The 12,606-nt window shown below is 45.0% G+C and overlaps 1 protein-coding gene across 1 annotated transcript in view; it reads right to left on the bottom strand.

Moving 5' to 3' along the window:
• The window catches only part of KLB (klotho beta), a 45,472-nt gene that overhangs the window by 4,445 nt on the left and 28,421 nt on the right, over positions 1–12,606 (bottom strand). The window contains exon 4 of the mRNA XM_054028992.1: positions 9,994–11,137. Coding sequence (XP_053884967.1) covers positions 9,994–11,137 — 1,144 coding nt within the window. The remainder of the gene's footprint in view (positions 1–9,993; positions 11,138–12,606) is intronic.

Here is a 12,606-nt window from a genome sequence, read left to right as displayed (position 1 = left end):
AAGGAAAATAGTTATATTTCTTTGTAGGGACTTGGGGATGCACAGGAAAAAATGACATCTAGTAATTGTTCCTAGTTTAGTTTAATCTTTAGAACTGATTTCCTTTACCATGCCCTGGGTTTTAATAGAGACAAGGCAGGTGAGGTAATGTCTTTTACTGAACCAACTTATTGTATATAGTCATTTGTAGGTTTCCATTATTGTAGCTGATCTCAGTGTCCCAGAAGTTGAAAGTGATTATATACAAGAAACCCATGGATCACCACACTTATTTCCACAGATCCAGTAACCACCTCAAATGCACCCAAAAGTCTATTATCTACAGTCACACATTTAGGGTATGTCTACACTACGAAATTAGGTTGATTTTATAGAAGTCGATTTTTAGAAATAGATTTTATATAGTCGATTGCATATGTCCACACTAAGTGCATTAAGTCGGCAGAGTGAGTCCTCACTACCGTGGCTAGCATCGATTTACGGATAGTGGGTAGTTATCCCACAGTTCCCGCAATCTCTGCTGCCCATTGGAATTCTGGGTTAAGCTCCCAATGCCTGATGGGGCAAAAACATTATCGCGGGTGGTTTTGAGTACATGGCGTCAGTCGTCCCCTCCCTCCATGAAAGCAACGGCAGACAATCATTTCTCGTCTTTTTTCCTGGGTTACCCATGTAGACGCCATACCACGGCAAGCATGGAGTCTACACAGCTCACCGTCACGGCTGCTGTTGTGGGCAAGTCTACTGTGGGGGCTGCTGTGATCCAAGTAGCCAATGCAATCAGTGACGTTCTGTTATCAAGGGTAGTGACTCTGGGAAATATGCGGGCCTTTTTAGATTTTAGGTGCATCATATTTCTGTCCTTTGTCGCTGGTGAAGAAGTCTTGCAGCCATACATTCCAGTCCGGTCGGTACTATAACATCCCACAGCACTTCTGTGGTTGACACATGTAACAGCTCCAGGGCTCTTGCTCTTTTGCCTTGGCTGAGGTACCTTGCTCTACCTGGACCTCCAAGCATTCGACACAGAAGCACCTGCAGCAGCTGGCATTGCTACACAGCAGCAGCTCCTTGCCTTTACAGCAGATGGTGCAGTAGGACTGCTAACCGTTGTCATCCACCGCTTCCGCTCCAACTGTGCTCTCCTGCTCCCCAGCGACGAGCTCGGGGGATCCGTACTGGTCCTCCTGGGTGCTGCTGGCAGCAGACGGTGCAGTAGGACTGGTAACCGTCCTCGTCAGACATGTAGCTTGGCCAGGGGCTCTGGGAACGTCTTCCCTGCTCTGCTCCTAGCAACCTCCAGGGCATGGTGTACAGCTCCATCACTTCCCCTGCAATTCTGCTCTCCTGCTCCCCAGCAACGAGCTCGGGGGATCTGTTCATGAAGCTTGGACAGTAGTAAGGAGCAGTTCAATTATAGGTTGAGCAAGTGCAGAATCCACAGTAGAATGTGCCTTTGGACATTTAAAAGCTTGCTGGCGCTGTTGGTCAGACCTCAGCGCAACCAACTTTCCCACTGTTATTGCTGCTTGCTGTGTGCTCCATAATATCTGTGAGAGTAAGGGGGAGACGTTTATGGCGGGGTGGGAGGTTGAGACAAATTGTCTGGCGTCTGATTTTGAGCAGCCAGACACCAGGGCAATTAGAAGAGCACAACAAGGCGTGCTGCGCATCAGAGAGGCTTTGAAAACCAGTTTCATGACTGGCCAGGCTTTGGTGTGTCAGTTGTGTGTGTTTCTCATTGATGCAAACCCGCCCCCTTTGTTGATTTTAATTCCCTGTAAGCCAACCATCCTCCCCACTTCGAAATAAAGTAACTATTGTTTTGAAACCATGCATTCTTTCTTTATTAATTTAAAAAAAAGAGAGAGAGATAACGGACAAGGTAGCCCGGGTGGGGTGGGAGAGGAGGGAAGGACAAGGCCACATTGCTTACTGTAGCCACACTAAAAATCAAACTGTTTGAATGACAGCCTTCTGTTGCTTGGGCCATCCTCTGGAGTGAAGTGACTGGGTGCCCAGAGCCTACCCTCCCCCCGCGTTCTTGGGCATCTGGGTGAGGGAGCTATGGAACATGGGGAGGAGGATAGACGGTTATACAGTGGTGACAGCGGGGGTCTGTGCTCTTGTTGGCTTTCTTGCAGCTCCAACAGACGCTTTATCATGTCCGTTTGCTCCCCCATTTGCCTCAGCATCGGATCCTGCCTCCGCTCTTCGCACTCACTTAATTCTTTCCTGGCCTCTGCCACTGAATGCCTCCATGCATTAAGCTGTGTCCTATCAGTGCGGGAGGACTGCATGAGCTCAGAAATCATGTAATCACAAGTGAGTTTTTTTTGCCTTCTAATCTGCAATAACTTCAGGGATGGAGATGATAGGGGGAGCGTAGAAACATTCTATGCTCTACAATTCTGGGGGGACTGCATGGTCACCTGGGCTGCTGAGTTCGCCACACTGGCCAAACAGGAAATGAAATTCAAAAGTTCCCGGGGCTTTTCCTGTGTACCTGGCTAGTGCATCGGAGTTCAAAGTGCTGTCCAGAGCAGTCACAATGGAACGCTCTGGGATAGCTCCAAGCGGCCAGTACCATCGATTTGCCTCTGCACTATCCCAAATTCGATCCAGCGAAGTCAATTTTAGCTCTATTCCCCTTGCCGGGGAGGAGTACAGAAGTCGATTTTAAGAGCTCTTTAGGTCGACGGAACGGGGTTGGTTGTGTGGACACATTCATTTTTAAATCGACCTAACATGGCTAAATTCGACCTAATCCCGTAGTGTAGACCAGGCCTTAGATACCACAGAATTTGCTCCAAAAAGAACATCTGGGATACACACTTAAAACCACCTTCCCTAAACAAGGACACTCCACCAATGAAGTAGATTGCCTCATGGAACAAGCCATCCAAATAACCTGGGAGAGCCTACTTCAATATCTGGGAGAAAAATACAAACCACTGACTGCATACCCCTAGTTGTCACCTACCACCCCACACTGGAACCAATATGGGGTATCATCAAACAATTGTCCCCACAAAACATGGGTTGCAACATCCTGAAAGTGTAGGTTACTTACTATAACTGGAGGTTCTTCAAGATGTGTGGTCCCTACCTGTATTTCAGACATATGGTATGCATGTGCACCATGTGGCTGAGTCTGATAATTCTTCAAAGCAGTGTCTGTTGGTCCATACACATGCAGTAGCTCTCCTTGTACTCCTGACTGAGGGTATAAGAGGCAGTGAAGGTCGATGCCTCTCCAGTTCCTCTTCTTACCGCTTATCCAACAGGATCTGAAGGAGGATGGGTAGTAGAATACTGATAGGGACCACACATCTTGAAGAACCTCCAGTTACAATAAGTAATCTCCACTACTTCTTTGAGTGCTGCTCCCTATGCATATTCCACATGTGGGTGATTGCAGTGTTCAGACTGGAGGCAGGTGCGAGGAAGCTGGTAGCAAAGATGCCGATCCCACTACTGCATCTTCAGCCGAGGCACAAATTAGAGCATAGTGTGTCACGGACATGTGGATAGAACTCCAGGTGGCTGCCCTGCAGAGGGATGCCAGATAGGGATGCCATGGAGGCAACTTGTGCTCACATGGAGTGAGCTAAACACCCACAGAAGGAGGATTTTTTTGCTATTTTTTGTAGCATTCTAAGATGCATCCTAAAATCCACTTACAAATCCTCTGGGAGAATATGACTTGCCCACGCAATCTCTCTGCTATGATGACAACAAGTCTTGGTGATTTCCTAATGGATTTGATTCTTTGCAGGTAGAACGCCAGGGCACACTGGACATCGACGATGTGAAGACTCATTTTCAGAGGAAGCATGGGGCTTCCAGGAAAAATACAGGTAAGTATCAATTGATTGATGTGGAACTCAGAAACAATCTTGGGGAGAAATTTGGTGTGTAGTCAAAGAGAAACTTTTTCTTTGTGAAACACTGTATAAGGAGAGTCCGCCATGATGGCTCTGAGCTTGCTGACCTTCCTAGCCAACCCTTCCTGGGTTCGAAAGGCAGACTTGTGAGTATTGACAGGATGATGTCAATGTCCCATTGAGGTGTAGGTTTAAGCACTGGTGGGAGGATACTGATCAGAACTTTCATAAATCGTACTGTAGCTGGGTGAGTCAAGACAGAATGTGCTTCCAGAGGAGAGAGGAAGGCACTAATTGCTGTTAGTACTCACAGCAAACTAATAGCGAGACCTGAAGACTTCAGGGACAGGAGATAGTCTAGGACAACTGGGATGCTTAAGGTAACTGGAGAATGTTGATGGAGTTGTGCCCAGGCCAAAAAGCATCTCCATTTGACTAGATAGCAGATTCTAGCAGAATCTTTTCTACTTTGATAAAGGATCACCTGAACGAGGGCTGAGCATGAGTGTTCTATTTCCGACACCCATCCAAACACCAGGGCATGAGGTGGAGTGAGACCAGATTGGGATGCTTAATTTCCCCTCCTTCCTGGGTTAGGAGATCTGGGGATGGGAAGATCATGATTGGTGGGTGGGCAGAAATTGTTAGAAATGCCATGAACCAGAACTGTCTGGTCCAATAGGGTGCTAGGAGAATGATATTGGCTCCGTTAAGATGAATCTTCCCAACCACCAGTGGGAGTAGGGGAATGGGAAGAAAGGCATATCTGAGGCTGTTTGTCCAAGACAGCAGAAGATTGCAATCCTGGGAGTCGCAACCCATGGTTCCTCTAGAACAATATAAGGGGAGCTTTCTGTTCATTTGGGACACAAAGAGGTATCATAGTGGACTACCCCACTGTGTAAATATCTCACGTAGGACTGTGTTGTGAACCTCCCACTCATGGTCTGGCAAGAAGCTTCTGCTTCATTTGTCAGCAAGGGAGTTGTGAACACTGGGAAGGTACGCTGCTTGTATTGTGATGTGGTTCCTGATGAACCAGTTCCAAAGTCTGATGGCTTCCAGGCAGAGGGGACAAGATCTCGCTCCTCCCTGTTTGTTTATATAGATCACCATGGGTGATATTGGCTGTTATTTATACATGGAGTGTGCATATGAGCAAGAAAGGCCTTGCACGCAAAGCAGGCTTCCCTCAGTTCCATATGTTTATATGTAGCCTAGCTTCTTGTGGGGTCCAGGAATCCTGAGCAGTGTGGTTGTCATGTGGGCATCCCACCTCAGGAGGGAGGTGTCTGTTACAATGGTGGCCCTGGACGTGGAAGGGTTGAAGGGAACACTGACCATGGGTTTTCAGGGTTCAGTCACCAAGCGAGGGAGGTGATAACTCTGGTGGGAACCTTGGAGTTGATATGGTCCTTCTTCAGTCAGTAGATTGAATGGAGCCAAGCTTGCAGACACCGCAGCTGGAGTCTGGTAAACGGCATCATGTGGCCTAACAGTGAAAGACTGTGATCTGTGGGTAATACGTGAAATCAGGTTGCTCATTGTATGAAACCTGTCTGCAGGGAGGAATGCTCTCACAGAAACCGAGTCCAACATCACCCCAATAAAGTTTACTGACCTTGTGGGTAACTGGACAATAAAATGGACTTTTCTTTGTTTATGCAAATGCCTAGGGTAGCCAAAAGTTGTAGAGAAACCCTGTCACCGACCTGACCACTTGATGAGGTTGGTCTACCAGGAGTCAATTGTCCAGGTATGGAAATACCATATAGCTCTAGCATCTCACCTGGAAGTGTTTCTGGCCAACTGTAAAATGCAGAAACTTCCTGTGTGATGGGTGAATGTCCACATACAAATACGCGCCCTTCATATGGAGAGTCATGAACTGCATCCCTTTCTGAAGGGAGGGGATTATCAATGCCAGCATAATCATCCGGAATATCAGATTTCGCATAAAGATGTTGAGTTGCCAAAGGTCCAGGATGGGTCTCCACCTTTCATCATTTTTGGGAATTAGGAAATGTGGGAAGTGGAACCCCTTCCTGTGGCAACAAAACGGGATGTGCTCTATTGGCTCTTGGTGTAAAAGAGATTCTGCATCCTGTTGAAGAATTACCTTGTGAGGGTGGTTCCTGAAGGGGGACCAGGAAGGGGGCTTGTGAGGCAGGAAGGAGAGGAACTCTATGGAGTTTCCCTGATGGATAATCTCCAAAACCCAACTGTTCCTAGTGATCTTGTTCCAGTTGTGAGCAAAGAGTGCTAGACAGCCCCCAAAGATGACAGGGGGAAAAGGTGGGTAGCATCAGTGGTGGTCTCGACCAATATGTCAAAAATGGCTCTTGGCCAGTAGTTGGGAGTGAGTAGAGGCTGTGGCAGTAGAGGGGGCCAAGAAGCGAGGCCTCAGAATCCTCTGGCATTTGTGTGGAGGCTCAGCTGGGCACCTGGCCATAAAGGTCAATGGGGGGGGGAAGGGGTGGCCTTGGTCTATAGGACTCCCTCTGGTGTTTCCTCATAGGGGCTAAAGTATAAATCCCCAGGAAATGCAGAGTCAATCTGGAGTCCTTTAGTGAGTAGGGTCTTGTCTGTTTTCTCTTTAAAGAGATTAGACTCGTGAAAGGGGAGGTCCTTGATGGTGTTTTGGACCTACCTAGGAAACCCTGATGCTTGCAGTCAAGAGTCCCTCCTCATGACTGAGCCCTGGCCAAATTTCTGGAAGCTGTGTCTGTTGCATCCACTGCAGCCTGGAAGGCTATTCTTGCCACTATTTTCCCCTCATCTAAAAAAAAGACTGAAATTGGGCCGTGTCCTCCATGGGATGCTTATGTCTGAAGTCTGCATGCCTGAAATAATTATTAAAATTGTATTTCACTAACAGAGCTTGGTCGTTAGCAACACAAAATTACAGGTCTATGGAAGAGAAAGCCTTTTTCCCCAAGAGGTCCTGTCTCTGCGAGTCTTTATCTGCCATGGCCGCCCTTCGATAATGTGACAAAGCTCTTTCTGTAGCCCCTGTACCACCACCACCATGTTGGAGGCAGTATGGGAGAATAAAAATTCAGCTCCTTTAGCAGGAACAAAATATCACCTCTCCGGTGTTTTCAGTGTAGGAGCCCAGTATGCTGGAGTGCAGTGCACCATGCCATTCTGGCCAGTTCTAGTATGGGCTCATTGACCAGCAGGGCTGCCTTACTTGGTCCCTGCAGTTGCAACATGTTCAGGAGCGGGTTTTGAGGGTCTTGGACCTCATCTAATGGGATCCGTAGGTCACTGACAATTCTTTGTAACAGCTCCTAGTACTGCCAGTGGTCATCTGGCAGAGAAGGAGGAGTGACTGCTTTGTCCAGGGATGATGAAGAAACACCCTTTAGAACTGTTGGCACCTGCAGATCCAGTTGCAGCTCTTCCTCTTCGTACATCAAAAGAACTAGTTGGCGAGAGGGAGAGGAGCAGTACAACTCTTGAGAAGTGCCCAGATGTCTGCCATAAGGATCCCATGGATCCCAATCAGGCAAGAAAGAGGGATCAATTGGCTGTGGTACCCATGGACCCCAAGGGAATCAATACAAGCGGTCCTGGGTGGGTGGGGGGGGAGTGTTGTACCCAAAGGAACCGCGAGCATAACCCCTCGACTATCCGTTGGGGCTCAACTGTCTCCACGGAGATACTGGTGCGGCTAGCTCCTCTGACTCATCTGAGACCAAGAACTGTTCCATCGATAGCAGCGGTATCATCGGTACCACAGCACTTCTGCCAGACAGTTGGAGATGGAACAACTCCTGGGACATTGATGTAGACTCCTCTTCTGGAATAATAACATCGCTTACAAGGGCAAAGCTGGAAAGAAGTTGAGACTGTGGACTCTACTCTCATGGTGAGCCCTAGAAGAAGAGTCTTTGGGCTTAGATGTTGAAGGCTCCAGACCAAGGCACAGGTTTGGAGTGACACTGCTGGTCAGTTGAGGCCGATGCACAGTGGGGTGTTCCTAGCTAAGATTGGAGAGTGGACTCATAGCCTCTCCACCACAGGCTTTTATAGGCAAAGCTCTTGGGCTTTTCAAGTTCTGGGTGGGAAGGAGTGAAAGATACTGCACTTTGCAGGACTCCACCTCGCCCAGAGAGTACAGGCATTGTTGATGTTCATCACTGATAAAGAGGGAGTAAGGGCAGGAGATGCAATTCTTGAATCATGGGACTCTGAGCATGATTCTGGAGCTGGGGAGAAGTTCCCTAACCAGAGAGAAAGAAATACTCTATACTATACTGTAAACTTTAACTACTAAGCTAAGAAATATAACTATTTAGAAATATTTTATTTCTTTACAGGTTATACAATGAAGTGAAGGAAGAAACAATTCTGACTCATGCAATGTGGCAGTAAGAAGGAACTGGAGAGGCGCTGACCATCACTGCCTCTTATATCCTCAGTCGAGAGCACGAGGAGAGCTACTGCATGTGTGTGGGCCAGCAGACACTGCTTTGAAGAATTTTCAGACTCGGGTGCATAACGCTTATGTGTTCCCCACCCGTGGAATACACATAGGGACCAGCACTCGAAGAAGAAATCTTTCCCAACCATCCTCTTCTGGTCTTCAAGCAACCCCCCATCTCACCAAGCTCATCATCAGAAACAAGCTCCCCACAGACCAGGACACACACTCAAAGCAGTACGAGGCCCTGCCAGAACAACAGATGCAAAACGTGCAGACATATATACACCACTACAATGATCAATACCCCCCACAACACACCTTTCAAGATCCTTGGGTCCTACCCAGGCCTATCACAACATGTGGTATACATCATTCAGTGTATCAAATGCCCCAACAATAACTATGTGGATGAAGCCAGACTATTGCTATGTTCTCAAAGGAACTCACACAGAAAAATGATAAAAGACAAAACCACCCTATCACCCATAGGCAAACACTTTTCACAAAGTGATCATGGCATATCTGACCTCTCAGTCCTAGCCCTCAAAGGAAACCTGCACAACACCTTCTAAAGATGAGCCTGGGAACTTAAATTCATAACTCTCCTAGATCTTAAAAATCATGGTCTCAACATGGTTTTATGGTTCATTACAACAATTTGTAAGACCCTGCCTGCTAATCCTTAACCACCCACATAATTTTAAGTGGTCTCCTACAGCATGTGTGAATCCGCTATGCTTAACAGTGTCTCAACTTGTATTTTGCTTCGACACTCTGGTTACCTTCCCCAGACCTGAAGAAAAGTTCTGTGAAGCTCAAAAGCTTGTCCCTTTCACCAACTGAAGTTGGACCATTAAAAGATTTACTTCACCTACCTTACATGACTACAACACCACTGCAAACAACTGGTTTATAATATGCAGTTATATTTGAGCAACATTAAGTACAATCTTCTAAAGAGATTTAATCTTTTACGTGAATTAAATAGTTGGATACCAAATAAATACATGGGATTGGAGATGGCAAGTTTTTGGTTCTTCCTTAAAGCAGGGGAGCTTTCTGTGCAGTATGAGCTCTGTAGGCAGTATATATAAATGTCTACAATATAGCCTTGCTTGTAAAAATAAATCTTTCCAGGGAGCTACTGGCACAAGAACATTTCCCCCTTTATTTAGAGATTGTAACTCAGTGTCTGGAATTCGTATAGGACATTAATGAACAAACCAAAAAAATACTCATTATTCCTAAATTCCTTAAAAACTAATATAGCATGGAAATGTTAAATTAATTGTTTTTAAATGTGGATGCCTAACAGCCACCTAAATCTATATTTAACCACCTAAATAAGTGGCCTGATTTTCAGGGGTACTGGGAACTTATGGCTCTTATTGACATTGAAGAGCAAAAATAGACAGCAAAATTAACTTTTTCCAAAAAGTTTAAAATGCTTCTCAAGACAGCCAAAATAAATTAACTATTTTACTAATATTACTTTTCATTGTAAGCCATTGCTCAAGTGGGCACTGGAACATTTTGTAATCACGAATGAAGAGGTGGATTGTGAATGGAAGGGGGAGGTGGACAAAGAGACAATGTCTGTGTTGAAAAATATAGTCCATATCATGAAAATGGCTAAGAACCCCCATTCTAAAATATCTGCATTTATCATCTCACCTTTTAAAACCTCTTGGGTGTATTTTCCTAAGTAATAGTTTCGAAGTTCATCATTAGCCAAAGACTGGTCATCGATCCCATTTGCTGTGATGTAAACATCTATATCACCATAGTTTTTTTTAATCCATTTTAGAACTTTGCGCATCCCCCAGGGCACCACTGCCAAACGAGATGGGGAACTCAGGCATGTGATATCCTGCAGGAATTGAACATCCCGATCAAATTCATACCAGCTCCCATTTTGAAGTTCATGAATCACAAATCTTGTGGTAAAATGATTCAGTGCATAAAAATCAGCTGCACCTTTAACAAGTTTCTTTTCTTCATCTGTGAAATATGGCAAGAAGGAACTTGAGAGGCCTTTTTTGTTTTTAGATACAATGTATTCCCTCATGGCTGCTGGATAATCCCCTGTCTTAAAAATTGGATCTGCAAACCAGGCTATTTCAAATTGAAGAAATCTTTCAGCAGCTTTTAAGTGAGAATCAAAATAGGGATTGGCAGGCTCAGCCCAATCTGAATGCAGAGACAAAGATACTAGTCCATGCTGAAATGATCTATACTGCTTGTCATATATTTGCCAGGCCCTGGCATGTGCTATCAGTAAATTGTGTGCTGCCTGATACGTATCATTGCTGCTGCTATTATAGACATCGCTTAATCTGTTTGGCTCATTTATGGTGATCCAGAGTTTAACCAAGTCACCAAGTTCCTGAAAACACAAAGCTGCATAGTTCTGAAAAGCCTGAACAGTAGACTGATTTAGCCATCCTCCTCTCTGCAACAAAGGACCAGGCAAGCCTAAGTAGGCATGAGTTGGATAGTATAAGGTGACCATACATTTAATGTTGAGTTTCAGTAGCTCACTAATCACACATCTATAATATCTGAGAACTTGTCTATTGATGGTTGACAAATCCCCATTAGGTAAAATTAATGACCAGTCAAGTGCAAATCTGTAATGTGTTACTTTCATTTTTTCCAGGAGATCAAGTTGTTTTTTAATACTGACAAAGTCTGTACACTGAGCTGGTCGGGTTTTCAGCTTCACTCCTTTAACTCGGTGCAAAAGCCCGTCTCCAGTGATGTTCCAGAGATACAGGTTAGGGTCACAGAACTGTGGAGAGGAAGCTACAGATTCTGCCTGTAAAAATGGATGGGAACAAACATATGCAAATTTATTTTAATTAAACAGGTATCTGTTTGTTACATGCATCTCTATATGTAAGACAGAATTAGTTTTATTTGCAAAGCAGTGAAGCGAGAATCCTCATTGCTTTTAGTCCTGGTTTTTATAAATTATAAGTTTACAAGCATATCACTACAGTGCAAGATGGTTTTTTTTGTTAATTCAACCTCACAGCATTCCTGTATAGTAGTTACATCCATTTTTACAAATGGGTAAATGGAGGTATAAAGACAATAATTAATTTGCCCAAGGTCACACAGGGCATCAGTGCTACGTAAAAGCTAAGCATTATCAGTGGAAGACCTAGGACTAGAATCAGAGTCCTGGCTCTCACTTCCCCACTGTTCTAATTCCAATTATAAATAACCATGTAGTTTAATGAATAGTTGATACACATTTATACACCTGTCATTCGCTGACCAGTGTGTTTAATATATAGGATTTGCAATACCATGTGGTGAATTAACAAGGTTTAATCTAAAACTTCTAAAAGTTTTGAAAAGTAAAACCCATCCCTGAAATATGAATTTACTCAGAAGTTTTTATTTTCCTGTGGCTGGTAGTGACTAGGTTAAATTACATTTATTTTGTCTGTATGTATTTTTCTGGGCTAATGTTGTCCAACATGTCATCTTTCCCTATATAATTACAAAACCATGTTACAGCACACCTGCCACATGTCAAATATAGCTATCTATCACATTTAATGTGGAAATAAATATTGTAAGAAAACAGTCTTATCTTATCAGGATGGTGTACACAATATAATGTATTTCTGAATAGAGTTCATACTGAAAGTGCCATATATGCAGAAGATGCTGATTAATTTTTTCATTTGTGTTGTTGCAATATTTTAAACTTATGGTTTATTCATTTTCTACCCTTGCAATGAAGCCTGAGAATCCTTAGACTTCTGGGTTGTATTCCTAGCTGTATCACTGACTTGTTCTGTGGTTTTTGGGCAAGTCACTTAAGTGGTCCTTAGTTTATACATCTATAAAACAGATATTGTTATACTTACCTCACAAGGTTGTTATGAAGCTTAATTTATATTTTTGAAGTGCTTTGAGATACCTGGATGAAGGGTGGTATATACATACTGTGATGCACACTAGGTAGGGTTGCCAATTTTCTAATAGCACAAAACTGAACACTCTAGCCCTGCCCCTTCCCCGACGGCCCCCCCACTGACTACATTCCCCCTCCCTCGGTGGCTTGCTCTCCCCCACCCTCACTCACTTTCACTGAGCTGGGGCAGAGGCTTGGGTTGCGGGCTCTGGGGTGGGGCTGGGGATGAGGGGTTTGGGGTGCAGGAGGGGGCTCCAGGCTGGGGGGTGGGGCCAAGGATTCGAAGTGCGGGAGGGGGCTGCGGGTTGAGGCAGGGGATTGGGGTGCAGGAGGGGGTGAGGGCTCTGGGGTGGGGC

Source organism: Malaclemys terrapin, chromosome 5 (genome assembly GCF_027887155.1).
Source record: "Malaclemys terrapin pileata isolate rMalTer1 chromosome 5, rMalTer1.hap1, whole genome shotgun sequence".
NCBI lineage: Eukaryota > Metazoa > Chordata > Testudines > Emydidae > Malaclemys > Malaclemys terrapin.
The sequence above is the reverse complement of the archived record's forward strand: the minus strand, read 5'-3'. Positions and strand labels throughout refer to the sequence as shown.